Below are 19381 nucleotides of genomic sequence, written 5' to 3'. Positions count from 1 at the left end.
CCTTTAACAGTGGCATTTCAACTTAAATGGTTTATACTCTATCTTAGTTATCAAGCCACTAAAGAGCATACACAGTTGTCCCAAGTGCTATTTTAAATTCCCAACTGCAGTTTGTGGGGATTTTTTCTTCTAGAAACCCACTATACAAACGCTGCTGGGAAAACAATAGGCAGGGTGTAAGTTGTCTTATATCCCCTTCTCCTGACAGCTTCCTGCTAACAAAGAAGTTTGTGACAAGAAAAAGCAAACCTCTCTCCAATTCCAGCAGTGCCACTTGGTCTGTCTGGGCCCCATGGTCAGAGCTGAGCCCGGCTGAGCTCAAGTGACTGCAGCAGGTCACAGCCCCGGCCAGAGGAGGCTGAGGCAATGCTGTCCTGGGGGGTGATGCAACCCAAGGCTCTGAGAGGGCTGTATTTCTTCCTGGAAACATCTGCCTGTCACTTGGCATTTGAATGAGCAGTTGGAAGCTGCTGGTAGGTGCTCGTGTCAGGGTAATGACTGTGACAGGCTTTTTCCATCTCTGAGGAGGAGATGGTTGTGACATTTGCTTTGACTGTGGCTTTGAAGCCACGGAGTTCCTGTGTTTGAGAAGAATTTCTTCCTAATATCTATTCTAAACTTACCTTCACTTTAAAGCCATTCCTCCTTGTCCTATTACTACTTGCCCTTGTAAAAAAAGTCCCTCTCCAGCTTTATTTTAGCCCCTCTGTTTGCAGGGGCTCCCAGAACTTCCTGTTAACAGCTTGCAGGAAAACACCCTGTGTGGCATCATGGTCCCTTTGGGGGGTTCACTGCCACCCTACTCTCTGCAACTGCTTGCCAGAAGCTCCTTCCCGAAAAACACCCCCTAGAGCACATGGCTCCTGCAGACAGCATGCACGTATCCAACCTGGTTACAGCCATGGCCGGCGAGCAGTGCAGCACCAGTCACATGTGCCAGAGATACCCAGGCAGTGTCATCCTTCCTGTGCAAAGCACGGGAAACACGCATGTGGCACAGTTCAGGCTGGCCATGTCAGCCACAGCAGCACCCTCTGGGAGGCTCCCTGTCCTGACGAGGGCAGTTGTGGCACAAGGATGCAGCTTGTGTCTGTGAGACTGGCTGCTTCATTCTCCCTTCTGCCATGCTTACACTTCCCCCTCATCTTCTTGACTCCTCTCTTTCTCTGACCTTCTCTCCTCCCTATATTTTCCCCCTGAATCCAAGATGTGTCCCACCTGTGTACAGACTTGGTGTTGCAGGTGCTGTTAACTAGCTCACCTTGGCCTTCGATGGCAATACAGATGCAGTTTCCTGGGTCCTTCTGCTCCTACCAGGTTCTCCTCCCTGGAATGACCCCAACTTTTCCTTCACACATCTCTGAAGTGTGGCCACCTCCCACATCAATGTCCCTTTGCTACCTCTGAAATCTTGCTCTTCCTTAGGGCACTGTGGCTCCTTTCAGCTTCTCCCTGACTTTGTGATGGTCAGAAATTTTGCTTGTCATGCTCAGGAGCTTCCCAGGTCTGCTCCATTAGCTCAGGCTTTTGTCAGGCCCGAGTCACCAGCTTGTGTGCCTCAAAGTGTCCCTCCCCAAGGTGTCTGCACGTGGCATTGTCTCCTCCTGTCCTCTTCCTAGCCTTGATGTGCCAGTCTTCTTCATCCTGTGGTGGCTCTGAGCACTCTTCTGTCTGGCCAGACACAGTTCCAGCCCTTCAGAGTGACTCCCTTTGTGCCTAAGTGCTCTGAGGCAGCCTCATTTTGCAGGTCATGGGCAAGAAAATCCTTGCCTTGCCCAGGAGACCAAACTGGACTGAAAGCATAGTTAACCACAAACAAAGGCAACTTTATTTCAGCAACTAAGTCAACGTTAGCACTTGCATACATGTAGAGGAGCAATATGGGCAGGACAGAGCAGGCCTTCGGCACTGAGGCAGCCTTTGGATCTGCAGGCGTTGCCGCAGCAGGAAACAGTCACAGTCCCATGAAACCTGCACTGGATCCTGTCCATTCTCCTGCTCAAACTGGAATCCCCTGTAGGTTCTTCAGGAGCTTCTGCATCTGAGTGAAGAATTCCATCAGCTTCTTGAGTGGAAATGGGCAGTTATTAATCTCTTCCACTGGTGTGGGTAATGAACTTGGCTTCGGAGTGGAGGTTGTTGTTGGCCATGGCTTTGGAGTGGGCACATCAGCTTCTTGAGTGGAAATGGGCAGTTATTAATCTCTTCCACTGGTGTGGGTAATGAACTTGGCTTCGGAGTGGAGGTTGTTGTTGGCCATGGCTTCGGAGTGGGCATTGTTGTTGGCCATGGCTTCGGAGGGGGCGGGGCTGTTGGCCATGGATTCGGAGCAGGCAGCGTTGTTGGCCATGGCTTTGGAGGGGGCATTGTTGTTGGCCATGGCTTTGGAGTGGGCGGTGCTGTAGGCCATGGATTCGGAGCAGGGTGTGCTGTTGGCCATGGCTTTGGAGGAGGCAGCGTTGTTGGCCATGGCTTTGGAGGGGGCAGTGTTGTTGGCCATGGGTTGTAAGTGGAAGGTGGTCTTGTCCATGGCATCTGAGTGGGAGGTGGTCTCGTCCATGGCTTCTGAGTGGGCCATGGGGCATTTGTAGGATGAGTCCAGGGTGGTGAGGCAGTTGTATAAGGATTCCATGATTGTGGAAGCATTTCCATCTGGAGCACAATCCAGTCATAGAAGTGCTGAACAGAAGTGTATATTCCAGGCCGTTTCGCTCTGGCGCAGCCTCTGCCCCAGCTGGTCACTCCAACAACCCAGAAGAAGTCAGCGTCATTGTCTTTGCACATGAGCGGACCCCCGCTGTCACCCTGCAGAGAACCAGAGAGGATTAAGGTGGTGTTGGGTGGCTCCTGTCAACACCGGTGCTGCCTCCTTCTCTCTCATAGCCCCTGCCAGAGCTGTATTCTCAGCTGAGCAAGGCTCTGCTCAGCTGCTGGAACCTCCAGAAGCTTGGCTGGGAGAGGGTTGGGAGCCTATGAAGTCAGGCTCTGTCTCAGCTCTGCACAGTGATCCTGGACGTGCAGAGGACAATTGTTCCAGCATTCGCATCTGGATGTCTAGACTGCAAAGAGCGCTAGCAGGGCTTTCTGGGCAGAGTGCCAGGCCTCACGGACAAGGCAGGTCCTGGGCTAGGCCCTGCACATGGGGAATGGCTGGGAAGGCCCAGCAAAGGTGGGGAGCCAGGGCTGAGAGAGTGACCAGCCAGGGAAAGCAGGGGCTGGGCTGTGTTGGGGGGATGCTGCCTGTGCTGCTGGGGGCTGAGTGACTTGTCACTGAGTGATGCTCCCACCTGGCAGGTGTCGATGCCACCCTCCGGGTAGCCAGCACACAAGTTGTGGCTATGGACGTCCCCCTGGTACCACTCACTGCCGTTGCAGATCTGGACATTGATAAGGTGGACCTTGGCCTCCTGCAGGATATCACTTGATTTTTGAGCTGTGAACACAGAAAGGAATGAGGACTCAACAGCTTGCTGCCACTTTCCCTATCTGGAGGTGGACCCCTTCCCTAGAGTTTGGCTGTGCCTCTACAGAGGTGCTGGAACTCTCTGTCCCTATTGTCTGCTTTTAGGGAGTGGGCAGCCTTATTCTGGCTTTGGCCTTTGCTGTCAGGAAGACCAACCCATCTTCCCAGTGTATTGAGCTTGCCCTCCATTTTTGGAAACTCACATCTTGCAGTGGTGGCACCCCAGCCAGCAACATAGCAGGTATCCAGCTGTGCCACGTTCACCGTGGCGTTGGGCACACACACCAGCTGGATGTGGGAGTTGCACTGGACAGGCTTGTTCAGTTCCAGCAGCGCAATGTCATTGCTCTGGTCAGCAGGACCGTATTCCTTGTGAATCAGCAGCCGCTTAATCAGGCGCACCTCGGCCTCAGGGCCTGGCTCCGTCAGCTGGATGGCCCCAATCAGCAGGCGCATGGCGCTGATGTTCCTGAAGGCACGTGGAGAGAGGGGTGAGAGGGAGCAGAGCCTGGAGCAGTGGCAGCCCAGCAGTGACCAGCCTGCTGCCCAACAGTGGCCCAGCAGTCACCAGCCTCCTGCTTCTCAAGGCAGAGAGGAAAGCAGCACTTATGGAGGCGGTGACTGCTCTAGCACGCCTCAGGCTCTGGGAATGCCAGCTGGAGGCTGCTAGGAAGTAGTGGCATGTGCCCAGCCTTCCCCTGAGAAATTTCTCAGCTGGGCTCTGCGTTGCCCAGGCACTGGGCACACTGCAGAGAAATGAGATGGGAGAAGCGTACGGCACTTGCTGACAGGGCAGCTGTTGATGATGTGGGGATATCCCAACTTCCTGCTCCGGCTTACCTGGACTCAGCAAAGCAGTGGGCGGCTGTGAGGACCCACCGTGTGCTGATGAGGGACCCTCCGCACAGATGCCCTGTGCCTGAAACCGAGGGATCTTGGATGCTGACAAGCCAGGGCCAGGCCCCGACCTCGGCATTTCTGCCACCCACGATGCGTGTCATGCCTCGTTCCTCATCGGAAGTCAAGGGCCGGACTCCGCAGTTCCCTCTGCAAGTAGAAAGTCATTTCCATCCTGCTCCATGGCTTGCTGCTGCTCCAGCAGAAGCTCCCCACAAGGTGTGTGGGGCAGCACACCAGGGAAGGCCACGGAGTGTGTGCCTGTCCACAAGGAACTGAGGCTTCCCCGTGGGGTTCGGGGAGCTGCGGCCTGGCCATGGAGGACAAGCAGGCCCTCTCCAGGGAGCCCCCAGTGCTGGCCAAGATCCCTGCCCGAGCCTGGGGCCACTTACTTGCAGGTGTTCCACATGGCCTGCACAGGCCTGCACATGGCCAGCAGCGCGAGGAAGCACAGCAGCAGCATGGCTATGGCTGCCCGAGGCTCGTGCCAGCTACGGGAGCAAGGCTCCGTGTGCCAGCACAGCCGCAGTGCCCGCAGCACCTGTAGCGCCCTCAGCCCTGGGCTGATGTCACAGAGCAGCCATTCCATGTTCCGGGCACGGCAGCCTCTGACAGGGGCCCCAGCAGCAACATGGAGCCATAGAATGGTTTGGGTTGGAATGGACCTCAGTGATCATCCAGTTCCAATCCAGGGCAGGGACACCTCACACCAGCTGCTGCTCAAAGCCCCATCCAACTGGGCCTTGAGCTTTTCCAGGGATGGGGCAGCAACATCTTCTCTGGGCACCCTGTGCCCGTGCCTCACCACCCTCACAGTCGAGAATTTCTTCCTAATACCTTTTCTAAACCTGCTCTGTTTCAGCTTGAAATCGTTCCCTCTTGTTCTATCACTATTTGTCCTTATAGAAAATCACTCTCCAGCTTTCTTGTAGGCACCTCTGCTTGCAGGATGAGGGTGTGCAGGCCCTGAGGCACAGGAAAGCACAGATCCATTTGTCAGCAAGATGGACAATTTTGCTTTCATTCTTTAAAATATGACAATTTGACTGACTTTTCCTATCATGTAGTACCTAAGTAAAAGTCAGTTTGGTCATGTATATGTGGTATTTTGGCCTGTGTATCTAAAATGGAAAATACCTGTGTCCCTGCTTTCCAGGATGACTTCTCAGCCACAGTCAGCACTCTCTCTGAAGGACTAAGTGCTGCCTACAATGAACAAGGCATAGAGAAAAAACTGATGAAAGCACATGGTATTAAGAGGCATTGAAATATATCTGATAGAATCTAGCTTTGCTTTTCATGCCAGCCCATATATTCTGAAAACCTCCTGAAGGTCCTTAACCAAATAAACAAAAAATAAAATATGTAATCAAAATGGTATCTAAATATTAACCTGCTGACTGGTACAGATGTATGCAATTAATAAGTGTGTATATACATATTAATCTAGTTACACAGTAATTTCTACCCATTTTTCTGTTTTCAGACAGAGCAAGGAAAAGATACACACAAAGAAGAAAAAATGAGAATCTTGAAAAAGAGTCAAAATCTGTATTTGCAAACCAAATTAAATTTTTGGACACCTCAGTGTTTAAGCACTTTCTTTTCAATTTTATTAAAAGTGCCCAGTTTTCAGAGAGTACCTGTCCTCCCAGAGTGATGGTTACCTGATGTGTCAGTGCCAGCTGAGCATCTGCCACCATTTCTTATTTCCAGAAATATAGGCCCCATGTGTTTACACTTCTGCAGATTGTCAATCTCTCTTAAGGAGTTGGTGAAAGGTTTGCATTTGCATTGGTTTTACTTATCTGAGTTGTTTTCCCATTCTTATGATTACCCTTTTTCTCAGTGAGAGGTTGAATTTCTGTTGTAGTAATATCCATCCTCATAAAAATGAGGGCTCAATACATTTTAAAGGGGAGAGTCATTTAATCATTGATGAAGGTACAATATTCTGAGTAAGTCTTAAAACCACCAGAGGTCACATATGGGTTTCTTCCTTCCCCTTTTCCTCTTCCAGCTTTTTTTAAAAATTTCTTTGTTTGTTTGCAAGTACAGCTGGATTTTTGATACAACAAGGTAGTTAAATTTCATGTACGGAAAATACTGAAAAATAACTGCATTCAATGTTTGAGCAGATCTAGTAATTCTAAACACATATTTTCCAGTGAAAATTAATGTTGTGCCCAGAATATGAAATTGTGCTGGTTTGCAAGACTTGGCAAATTTATAATGCATTATTTTAGTGACAAACAGGAGAAATTTAAAGGATGTGGGTGTTTTTTTGTTGTTGTTGTTTTGGGGAATTTTTTTGTTTGGTTGGTTTTGGGTTGTGGGGTGTTTTTTGGGGTGTTTGGTGGTGGTTTGGGGTTTTTTGGGTGTTTTTTGGTTGTTTTTCCCTTTAAGTTGGATAGGGCAGTCAACACATTTGGAGAAATTTCATACAATGTTAATTGAGTAATATCAGCAAGAACCACAACTTCTGCTGGCCACAAGGGTCATCTAGAAAGTTCTCTTTTTGGTGAAGATGCTGAACAGATAAATATTTGAATAGGATAGAGTCTCATGCTGATTTGAAACTTGCTAGAGGAATACAGACTTTGGATAATCTACATTGTTCCTGTCTTCTAATTTCAGCCAGTAGCAGCATCCTCTGTGTGTGGGTAGAAACACTGGTATCTAGGACAGATGTTAAATACATATTAGTATTTGTTAATTCATACAGTTTTGTGGTATTATGTCATGCAATTAGCTGAGACATGTTTCAACTCTAAATCAATTCCCATACAACAACAACAACAACAAAAAAAAAACAACAATGAAGGGTACTTAAAAACTAGATTAGACTCCTCCATTAATTAGGAAACAATCAGATGATGGAATATGTGCTGCAGAAGCACCAGTGATTGCACCAAATAAGCTCAAATCAACAAAAAGCTCATTGAGTAAATATAATAATTACCTACAATGTTTTCTTGAAAGATAGGAGGGGCACAAAGTATCTACAACTTCCAGAACACAGGGAACTGAAACAGGGGAAGATGCTGGAATATTTCAGGACCTGGTTAGGGCCCTGGGCCATGACTGACACACAGACAGATGCACAGACACAAAAGGTGTCCAAGTTGAAGGTGATCAACTCCACTGTCAGCTCTGGCTTCTCAGGAGCCTTGGGGTGCTCCATAATACTGGGGAGGGATAAATAACTGAGCCACTCATTAACACAAACCAGTCACCTCCAGTCTCCAGGTGTGCTCAAGTTCCCTGGAAACTAAGAATCCACACTTACCAAGAATCCATGCCTGCCAGCCCTCTCATTTTCCAAACTGCAAAAAACCAAACAATAATAAGGCCCAGGATGACCATCAGTCCAAATTTTTCACTTCAAGTCAAAGCACTGATTTGACTTTTGATTTTTAAAGGACAACTATCATGGCTTTTAAGCAATAATCTGCAGAAGAGATGAATAGCACACTTAGGATCTGCATGATATATTTGGCAAAGCCTATTAGTTCCTTCTGGAGAAAATCAATAATAATTCTCATCTGTTTGTCAGTGGGAATTTAATGTAGGCTAAAAAGTCACTGAGAGTTTTATTCAGATGGAAGTCTGCTCAAAACAGAACAAAAAAGATGTGTTTGAGAAAAATTCTTAATAAAGTCTTCTTTAAATGAAAACTACTCAAGACTTGACTGTTCATCAGAAGAACTTAACTTACTCAGTATCGCTGTACCAGAATCTGGCAGCAAGTTTTAAAAAGGAACCTTTTTCTCTTTCTTTACAGTCATAATTTATAACAGCTGAATTACTGGCTATAAATACTCTTTTCTTTCTACTAATGTATTATGCTTCTGGGATTATTCAGAGCAATATTTTGTTACTAAGAAAATAAGCTCCTAAACTGAGGCTTCTGGGAAAAGAAATTAAAACACATTCAAAGCAACATCTATTCAAAGACTATCACTGTGCCATCTTAACAGACTAAATTTTATTTTCACTAGTATTAAAAAAAATTGAAATTTCTCACTAAATTTCTTTTTTAAACATAGGAAGCTGCTTCTTGCCATAAACTGGAGCATATTTAAGCATATACCAAAATTCAAGGTTCTCATGCAATTGAAATATAAAAATTCAAATGGGATGAGTTAGCAGAAGGAGTTTCCTGTTGAAAGCAGAGAGTTAGATAAGAAAAATACATTCCTAAAAATATGTGATCAAATTATGGAACAGAGAGGATAATGATTTAATATACACAATGATACACATGGAGGAGTTTTTACTCACATACTATGCACCTCACTTTAAAACAGAACAAAAAAACCCTACCAAAAAATCATCTGAAAAACTGATACCAGCAAGATTTGAATTTTGTTGGGTTTTTTGATACTGCCCTGATAGATAACTACCATGAGATTATTTGGGACACTGATGTGTGATAGTGCAGGTACGTACAGCTCTTTGTGCCTTTTCTGATCAGAGAGGTTACACGTTTTGTGGCACAAACAGGCGCTACCTGATCGCAAACACAAGTCAGGCTCCGCTGACTGCGGTGCTTCTGTTCTGCTCCCTGACTCACACAAAATTTCACATATCACAATTCCCCTAGGTTTTTACACCTGCAGAGGCCAGAGGGAGGAAGTTTGTGAGCACAGGACGGCACAGTACTGTGGGATTTGGCTCTGGATCCAGGAGAGATCCACATGCAATGCTCACAGCCAGCCAGGCTGCAAAGATACAGGCTTCTCACATTAACACTCCGAGAGCTGCAGCAAACAGACTTACCAGATTAACTGGCTCCAATTGTGTCATACTCTTATTTTTAGCACCCTATTATGCCTCTGGGATATATTTTATTTATCAGGGAATTGGACCAGATAAACAGATGTTGCAGCTGTTTTCTAAAAGAGGGCTTTATGCAACTCGCTGTGAGGTACCTGAAAGACTGTATGTTTTGGGGAAGGGGCAGAGTGAATGTGTGAGGCAAATATAGCAGTCCTGAGCCACTTCTGGGAAATTACAGCTAATTTTTCAGGCAAACAGAGACCTAAAATAGATCAAAAAAGGGATTTTTGTAATTTTTAGAAAGAAAAATAGAGGTCCTCCCAACATTTCTCTAATTTGAAGCAATATTTTAAGTATTATTGCTTCTCTAATTTGAAGCAATAAACAGAACAAGCAAGAATTTGCTGGAGAACTTGGCAAAATTTGTCAAATGCAGTTTGGGCTTGCCCAAAGGACTGACAGTGACTCTAATGGATGCAGCAGTGAGCTTCATGTGGGTGTTCCCTTCCAGGGGAGCTGCGAGTCCCAACAAAGAACACAAGAACTGTAATTTGCATGGGTTAAGTTGTTCAGTGTCAGCACAAAAAGCTGAGTTCTGCTTCCCCAAGCATCATCTTGGAAAGCTGCCCTGGTTTCTTGGCTACAGGACAGGGTCTCTAAGAGAGTTTGGAGAACAGATGAGAGCATCATCTTGATGATGACACCAGGTTCAGATAGGGACAGCTAACTGGGAGAAGCTAAACTTAAAAAAAAAAGGGAAAAAGACATTTTATCACTTACTTCATCAAGCACTGTTGACAAGAAGTGGCAAAACTACACAGGGAAGGCAGTGGGAAATAAAACAATTTTGTGACATCTTGGGTATGGGCTGTGCAGCAGAGAAAGGATAGAAACAGGGAAAGACTGCAGTCACAATGCTAAAGAACAGAGGGAGCACAGAACTGCAAAAGCTTTTGTCAATAGAATTTCATATCCAATTATTGTCACAGGAGTCTCAAATTTTATTTCCTGCATTTCTCCTGGCAGAATGCCAGTTCTCACATGACCTCCATATATTTTTTTAATCCTATCAATGAAATTGTCTTTCCTTCAATTTCCTTTCAGTTTTATTCTTTCCTTCAATTGTCTTTCCTTTCCATTTTCTTCCCTTTCCAGACAGCTGATTTCCCTTAGAAGTTGGAATTGTTTAATAAGAAGACTGACCATGAATAGTAAGAGATGAACCAGCACCAGCATGCCAACATCTGCAAGTCTTTGATTTTGTGGCTATTATACTAGATGTAGCCCTCCCACACAAGATGCCACCCAGAGGCTTTTTTCCTTTTGCTTACCTGGGTGACAGGTGGTTGTGCCAGATGGCAGTTTTGAACCCAGACAAAGCGCAGATGAGATGTTCAAGTATGAGATCCTTAGGAGGTGCACAGCCTCTTCCATGGGCTGCAGCTGCTGGCTGTGGGCTGTTCCTTGGAGCATGGATCCCAATCTGTTCCTAATCTGACACCTCTTCTGGCTGGGGCTAGCAACACTGTCAAAGTTCATCTGAACCTACCAGGCAGCCCAGGAATTCACAGGTTATTTTGTTACTTAACAAATCCAGGTGCTCCTACCAGATCAGCAGGGCTCTTTTCTGCGTGATAATTCCAAAAGCCTTTGATTTACCTGCCCTCCCTGCCCCTGACTATGATCAGAAGGGTAGGTGGCAGGGAGCAAAGCCTGATTCAGCAGCAGCTATTGCTCATTTTCTTGTCACTCTATAGGTCACTGGCTGGCAGAAATCCCTGTGGAAATGCATCTAAAAATATTTTGAAAACTTGGCCTGCACTGATGGGCAAATTAATGGTGACTCATGCTCCCCTCAGCTCCAGACTCGATTACTGCAATTTGGGGGACTGAGAAGCTGATGCTCCACCGAGACTGCAACTTGCTTAGGGGAGCAGCCGAGAGGCCTCATTGGCATTCATTGTTTCCAACACATCTCTCTTGTCCTTTTAATCACTAATAAATTTAATTTCACTTCTCACTGAAGATCTCACTCTCCACCTTTCTGGCAAGAGGAACAATCCAGAGGCTGCTTTCATGACCTTTGCTGCAGCTTTAGATGCTGGCACAAAACAGACTTGCCTGGAGCAACGTCTCCAACCTGCATTTCCCAGCATTGCTTTCTCTAGTCCTTCACAGCTTGTCCATGCAACTCCAGAAGATTCCTTGCCGTCCTGCAGGGTGCCCTCTGTTGAATGAGGATTTTACAGGAACAGGACACATCAGCTTGGAGGAATTTAAGTCAAAATGCCTCCTCGTAGAAGCTGCAGTCTAATGATCACGAGCAATAGTGTGTTTGAAGCAGGAAAATGGCAGAGAGGAGACCACATCCCTCATCCCTCTCCTGACATTGTTCTGACAGGATGCCTTAACTTTTAGTCTGGGAGACTGGGGCTACCCCATGGAAATAGGAACAAAAGATATTTGGTTTGTAAGATGCTGGAAAGGGCAGGCCATCAAATCTAAAGTAAAATACTCTTCATTTAGTCTCATCATGTGCTATATTATCCCCGAGCTTTGTTAGAACGATGGCAGGGCTCTTCAAACAGCTTCCCTGGGGAGACTGCTCTGCAGCTTAACAACCTTGCACTGGAGATGTGCAAGTGTAACCAAGGGCAGAATTTAGTCTCTTGTCTATTTAACGTGTTTGCTAGGGACTGCCTGTGTTCCTGGCACTTTATAATAATAGTAATATAAATGCATTTGGATAATAACCAAATGGAGAAACTATGATTTAGCCCTTTACTGTGTTGTAATTCCCAAATGCATCAACATCTATTTAAGTGCAAAACAGTCTACAGTTTACAAATACAAAGCTGCGATTGTCTGCTTTAAGGGTTCTGTATGAGATTATGATTCAATACAAAACACAATTCAGTGTCTGAAATTTCATTTTTAATGGCAGAATAACATCAAAAAAAGTAGCTCTTTCTCCATATGCAGTCTTGCAAAAAAAATGTATCCCAGGGACTTAGCCCTTTCTAGTCATTTCTACATATATAACTGCTCATCTCTTATGCACGTATGCACTTGCACATAAATCAATGTGCTTGCAGACAGACCATATTTCATCTTGCCTTCTAACCTCCCGCTGTCAAGATATTTCCACAAAAATGTAACAAATAAAACTAACAGCTCCTTTTTCCCTGACTGCCGGAGCAATGTAGGGGACTACTTCTGTACAACCAAGCGCCTTCTGCTCTGTGAACAAGCACAACTGCGCAGCTTCGGCTGAGACTGCCTTTCTACCACATAACCTGCTCACACCAACTATAGGATCAATGAGAAAAAACACAACCACACCTTTGATTTTAACTACAGGAAAAATTGTTTATCTTGATAAGTTACTGGAGTTATCAAAAGCTGTTCAATTTAATGCACAAAAAGGGAAATAAAATGTTTCAGTAATTCAACACAAAGTGCTAACATTGCCCATGACCTCTGAAGTGCTGTTTTATTGTTTGGGTGGGTTTTTTTCCACTGCTATCACTGGATGGGATTATAGAGAAGCAGAAATACAAAGTGTTGATGATCAAGAGAATCTTCATGTTGTAACATGGGCAAAGTTCTCATTTGCCATCAGTTTTGCCTGATTATGTTTAATATCAGTTATATTCAAAGTTATATTTAAAAGAGTTGTTCTAACCCTTTACTGAAAAACTGTTTAAGTTCAATGAATTAATTTTCAATTGATGACAGTTAGCAGCATTCTGAGGACTTTCTTTCCCAGAGTTCATAAAGTATTTCCAGACAGTTAATGGGCTTTTGTTTTAAAAAACAATCAAAAAGTTTAAAAGCTCACCCACAAAAGAATAAAACAGACAACAGAGGAAAAAATGTGACCTAAAGGATAAATAATTTTATCTTGTTTTCCTTTTAACAAAATTGAATTCAAAACCATTCTGTTTATTAAAGACATATAGCAATTCATAAAACAAACATCTTAACAGTCTTAACAGAATTGATGTGCACAATTCAGTTTCATTAAGTATGAATTTAAAATATATATTTCAGTTTAGCTTGATATTCCCTTTAGACCAACATCTCCAACACTCATACACAATATTTAAGCTGCCCCAAAGCAATCAATAAGGACTTTGTAAAGAGACTAACAAAACTACATTGTAAAACAATTTGAAATAGTCTTAAATGTTGAAAAAAACCCCCACCAAACCAAAAAACAAAGGATGTGTTCAATGAAATCTAAGCAAGTTGTTGGAAGTACTGAAAGGCAGAGATTCAGTACATGGAGGTAGCTCAGTAAGGATACTTGCAGTGTTCTGATTATTTAGCTTTGACACAACCGCAGTCAGCTACTGTCTGCTTGAACTCTTGCTATGTATTTTGAAAAGGGAACACTGCCTCTGGGCTGTTGTCTCATCATTCAAAACCAACAGAAAGAGTCATTGATTTCAGTGGGATTGGGATTAAGTCTTTATATTCTCTGGAAATTCAGGTTTATGGAAGTAGAACATAAAGAAACCATCCTGAGTCTGGATCTGTCCCCAGCTACAAGCGAGGTTTTTAAACCCAGAGGAATTTTTTCCCATATGGAACCAGTTGCCACTTAGAATACTTAAGGAAGTGGAACCTTGAATTTGGCCCAGGAACTCTCCATTTCCTAGCAGGCCTGTTGGTGGATCTGCCTGTGCTGCCTGGGGATGCACTGATCAAACTGTGAGCTCACTGCCCACTGCCCAGTGGGAAGAGAGCAGAGCCCTGGGGACATGGGCAGTGGACAGTGTCCTTCAGCCCTCTTGCCTACTCAGCAGGGAGAGCTTGATCCCCCCTCCAGGGAAGGAAAGGAGGTGGCACATGCCACCATAACTTTGTCACATGGTCCTTTTATTGGTGTGCCAGTTCTGAGCAGGGTGATGCTGTCAGCTCCCTGCAGTTTCTCACACAGATGGCAACAGGGAGCGGCCATCACATAAAGCACCGAGGATTGGTACCAGATTACTTTTCTCCTGCTGTTCACAGGACTGGAAGTAACAGACTAGGTAAACCAAGCACATTTTTTTTTTCAGTAAGGCAAAAGGATATGAATTTCACATGCCTATTGTCACATAGAAGATCTTCAGCTTGTGTAAAGGCTTACAACCTTATCAGAGCTCTTATCATCTACGTTTGCTACAGACTTGCTGCAAGGTGTTTGCACTGAGCCACACCTTTAGCTGCAATGTTAACCATGACATACATGGAAGCTCTGCATTTATATTGATCCCACGTTGACCTATTCCTTTCCTTACTTAATATTTTAATGCACAATTGCCAGCACAGTTTTTGCCGAGGGGCACACCCCCCAGTCTGGACTAGAGCACGTTTCTGAAATCTTCATCTCCCAGACAAGATGTAGTGCTGGCTGCATGTTTAAATATATGCCTGCATTCCTTTCTCTTCAATGCCTAGAAATAGTATTTTGTATTCTTTTTTCACCTAAGTTTATTAGAAAGAGTAATATTATTTTTAAAAGTTGTGATTGATTGTCAAATGAGCTAAGATAGCGTTTCTGTTACTATAAGGATCCTTTTAATTAGCAAAAAAAATAATAAATTGTCAACTTTCTTGTCCTCATAAGCTACTATTCATTACCAATGCAGTAATAGAGAAAACATAGCTTGGCTTATTACAATAAAGGCTCTGTTTCAGCATCCTAAATTCTCTGTGCAGGTCTCTCTGCATTGTACAGGGGGAAGGCGAAGAAAAAAAGAAAACCAAAAATTCATGTTTTTCAGGGGTAAATGATAAAAAGATCTCCTAGGTGCAAACACAAATACTTCACTCATAACCCAAGCACCAGACCATTTCTTTGAAGAAGCTTATGAGGCATTTAAGATATACAATGGCACAATATCATACAATGGAATTGAAAGAATTTTCTTGAGATACCATTAACTTTGAAGGAATGTCTAGACAACTGTGTCAACAAATGCAAATAATTCATGCTTTTCAGCTTCTATCCATTGGATGGCCCCATGCTGAGTATACACAAACTCAGAAGAAAAAGGCATGTCACAGTCATATGACTAGGGAGTGTAACAGAGTCACACAGAAATTCAAGTCAATCTCAGAAAAAAACCTCCAGAAAGCTCTTCCCCAAGAGAAGAGCTGGTAAGCCAGCAGTGGGATAGGCTCCTGGTCATTTTGGCTAGTTTAAAACAGAGACTTGCTGCTGGTGCACCCTGGCTTCACAGCAGGGGCAATGGAAGAACCAGCTGTCAGTCATGACCATTCACTCAGTTAGAAAAATAAACTAATGGACTCCAAAATACTGTACAACCTCTTGCAGCAACCAACAAAGTGGCTTCTGAAAACAATGCTTTTGCCAAAAATGCATCTGTAAGGCACTTAACAGGTATCTTTTAATATATATATATATATAGATAGATAGATATAAAAAAATAAAATATGCACTAAAGCAACATTCACAAAACCCAGCTGTGTCAATTGTCCGTGTGTACAGTATAGTACATATATACATTCACTGTGACACAGGCCATCTCCACAATTATACCTTCACGGGTGCTTTGGGCTGCCTGGTTAATTTCAGTGCCTGTGAACAGGAAACAAAACTGTCACTTTTTTATACCCTTCAAAGACAAGCAACAGCACAAGGTAAGAGTCTCATTTATAAAGGGCAACAAAACACTGTGTGTATTTCTGAGTGGCTGAGAGAGGAGCCAGCGTGCAGCTGACAGGCTCTGGGCTCTGAGATGATGTTTGTGTCTCTTACAGCCCATCATAACCTCCCCTTACAGAGGAACCACAAGGACTATGGCTACAGTGCCAGTGAAGGAAGCAGAGATGGGTCTCAGGTGCCTTTTACAAAGTGACCATTTGAACCCCACTCAAACCACTCGTGGCACAGATAGAAGAGCTTCAGACCCACTTAAGGAAAGACAGTGAAGAAAATGTGTGCCAACACCTTTGTGTGCCTGGCTTCCTTCCACATGGCTCAAAGCCTGCTCGGAGGATAATCACTGCTGCAGTGGTGGATGTCATGCATCTTTGATGTTTATACCCTCGTTTCTGAGAACAGGTAAGAAATAGCCAAAGTCCATCAGTCCAGAGGTGATCTTATGCCAGGGGACACCTGACATCTTTGTAGCTCCATTGTTGCTGAGGAAGAAAGAAACCTCTTTCTTTTTTGATGGCAGGGTCCAGCTCTGTGTTCCTCACAGGGCTGGCCAATTATGGTGGCTGAGCTAGGTATTCAGTGTGTGGCAAAAGTTCAGCTCAGTGCTCATGCTTCCAGTTTGGCAGGAAGCAGCCTCTCTAAGTAAGGAGAGAAATGTGATAGGCTCAAAAAGCATTGGGTTTTCAGCTGCTCCTGTGCAGCAGTGTGGGCAGTGGGAAGGATGCTGGCTCTTGGTGTGCTCAGCAGCAAAAAAAGCTCCATGCCCTCTTAGGTGGGACAAACTGGCTCAGATGAGAGGAATTTAGACAAATTAGCAAATTCCTGAAATTTGGAACCTCTGTTTTTCTGAAGGAAGTCTTTTGGGTGAAGAGCCCTGACAGACTGGCATTTGTCTGACTTCTTGTTTCCAGCAGGTTGGCAAAACAAGCAATTTTCAGTCTGAGAGATGCCTGATGGGGCTTCTTATTGTAGATATTAACCTTTAATATTGTACACTTAAAGCTTGTAAGCACTGCTTGAAAATCACTCCAGCACAAATGTAAACCCTTAAAAAAACCCCAAACCTTTAAAAATAAATGGGATATATTCCCCTCAGAAACACCAGCATTTAACTATTGTTAAATCCAGCCCTTTGAGATTAGTCTTTTCAATATTATTCAGCAAGAGACTTTGGAGAGAGAGACATCATCCCACACTTTGTTTGGGGAAACAATTTTTTAACTTTGTAGTTTGGCAGATTCTGCTGCCATATTTACAAAGTAGAAATACCTTAGTGTAGATGAACCTCTAAATATTTAAATTCAATTTCATACAACCCGATCACATGTACTATCATAATTAAGTAAGAATGTCACTGCAGTTGAGTACTGTGACTGGATAACTGCCTCCCCCTGCAAGAGAGATGCCAAAATGAAGCCAAGGTGTTTGTAGAAAATAAACATCAAGGGTGATGATGACATGTTTATTTTCAAAGCAGGAGACCATTATCCAGTCACAACATTCACTTCTATTATGCTTATTGCAACTGTACCAGAGCCAACCTCATTGATTTTTTCAAAGAGTAATTAAAATAACATTTGTGAATAATACAGAAGACCAACTGAAGAAACTGCAGCAACAGAACAACAATCCCCCAAAGTGGTTCTACAGTGGCATTACAGTCTGCTTAGCACAGGAGGTTTATTTGATGCTTAATGAATAAGAAACTAGTGCTGGTGAACTGTAAATCTCTCCAGTACTGCTTGACTGTTCTGATGCTCTGTTTAAAGGCTGTTTTAATTTGCAGCAGCTGACAGCAGCCCCTAAAGGCCATTACTGCCCTGAGAATCAGGGAGGTCTGGATGAGCTCCAGCCTCACTCCTGAGATGCTGAAGAGAAGTCAGCATTGCAGGGATTATTCTGTAACCAGCAGCATAAACTTTAGGCTGTCTTTCTACAGGAATAGCATGGAATTTTCTTTATACCACCAGTAAAGTCTCCTGATAATTTCTGATTAAAAGAAAAACCATAATTTTCAGACTGATGGATAATTGCCACTGGATTCTCAGATTTTCATTTTCAGATACTCGGACCAGTATATATTAACCAGATCTGATTTCTGAACACAATTTCTCAAAACTGAGCGTTTTCCTGCTTTTTACAAGTCAGATAACACATGAAAATAGCTGATTTGGGATTTTAGCATTCAAGATAGCAAGGTTACTTTAGTGGTGTGAAGCTGTAAAATGACAGCCACTGGGTTTTGCTGAAAATTGGAAATATGAGTGTTAGCAATAAAATTTCTCCAGTGCTAAGTGGAGAATGCAGGGTGCTGATGGAGCTGGGCTTCCCACAGTAGCTCTCAACCATCACTGAAATGGCTGCCAAAGGTTGCTTCAGTTGCTGCAGCTTCTTGATCTTTATTATCTCAGAACATTAGAAGACAGCATTAAATTCGATTTAATGGACTAGCTTTTTGCAGGGTGGTTATTCTGAGAACCTGACTAAAACCAGTGCTATCATTTCACATAGAATGGCTGTCACATGTCAATACCTTCAATTTGTACTGAAATAAGCACGATTTGAATCAGCGATGTTGATTCCAAGCCCTCTAGGTTATAGTGTATAATCCTACAAGTTATTCCATGTCTTAATTTTGGCATGAAATAGGATGACCCAGACTGCTGTAGACTTCTTGCTATTGTAAGGAGTGACACAAATGGTGGGGGGGAAGAGGAAAAAAGTTTTCATCCTGCTTCAATCCAGTTCAGAAAGTGTCCTTATTTTACCTCATTTCCCCAGCTCACATGCCAGCCAACATATCTTTGTAACTTCTCCATAAAGGAGATCCAAAGCTCTGATTATTAGTCAGCTAATGGATGGAGACATTCTTATGGGGCATATTCTGAATTCATAATTTGAATGAATTTGTAACTTGAATTAACTGTAGAGGTCTAACTTCATGCTTTGAACTTTTTCAGAGTTTCTTCAATCCCCTTTTCAAGCAGGATAAAGTTCTGCACTTTTATTTTGATACTGCTGTGATTATCACTGTTGTAGAGGAAACAAGGAAATAGAAAAATCCCAGCCATAGAAGAAACCTCAGGAGTTTAGGACGTGTGTTTTGGTATTTTTCCCCTCACAGTACACTTGCCATTATAAATCAAATTCAGCAATCCTTACCTTTTGCCTAGAAACCATCCAGGATTTTATTGTTGGTACCAACAGACTGCCAAGAAGGATCTGAGCAGGATGATAGATGAGCAAAGGGACGGAAATTAAGGACAGGTATTCATAACCTGCAAATACTATCTTCAGCATGGGAATCCCTGCAGGCAGAAAAACAGGAGACAGACTCTCACCTCAGACTTTGAGCTCCAGATAAAAGCAAAGCATTTTATGTTGCACTGACATTTCACAATAATAAAAGAAAAAAATCCCAAAATGAGCTGAAATGTTTTATATATTAAAAATCCAACCCAAATGAGCAAGAGCATGAATACAAAAAATACATGGCAGAGAAAGTTCTGTGGCAGAAAGGGTGGAGTAGGGAATGCCATAAAAGATCTTTTCTAATGATGCTA

At 43.8% G+C, this 19381-nt stretch overlaps 2 protein-coding genes across 2 annotated transcripts in view; both read right to left on the bottom strand.

Moving 5' to 3' along the window:
- Window positions 1-1892: 1892 nt before the first annotated feature.
- On the bottom strand, window positions 1893-4949 carry LOC102042777 (acrosin-like). Its single transcript, XM_005418208.2, has 6 exons — window positions 4753-4949; window positions 4304-4510; window positions 3667-3932; window positions 3288-3433; window positions 2651-2805; window positions 1893-2180 (listed from the first exon to the last, which is right to left on the bottom strand). Exons 1-6 carry the CDS (start codon window positions 4947-4949, stop codon window positions 2000-2002), a joined length of 1152 nt encoding a protein of 383 aa, XP_005418265.1. The 3' UTR covers window positions 1893-1999.
- A 7105-nt stretch (window positions 4950-12054) lies between these two features.
- SLC10A7 (solute carrier family 10 member 7) overlaps window positions 12055-19381 on the bottom strand; it is a gene marked incomplete at its 5' end in the record, with an annotated part of 140166 nt that continues 132839 nt past the window's right edge. The window contains 2 exons of the mRNA XM_031066475.1: window positions 12055-15734; window positions 18981-19126. Of these exons, the coding sequence (XP_030922335.1) occupies window positions 15690-15734; window positions 18981-19126 (191 nt within the window). The remainder of the gene's footprint in view (window positions 15735-18980; window positions 19127-19381) is intronic.

This window comes from Geospiza fortis, unplaced genomic scaffold, assembly GCF_000277835.1.
Source record: "Geospiza fortis unplaced genomic scaffold, GeoFor_1.0 scaffold11, whole genome shotgun sequence".
Lineage (NCBI taxonomy): Eukaryota > Metazoa > Chordata > Aves > Passeriformes > Thraupidae > Geospiza > Geospiza fortis.
This window is presented reverse-complemented; position numbering and strand designations above follow the sequence as displayed.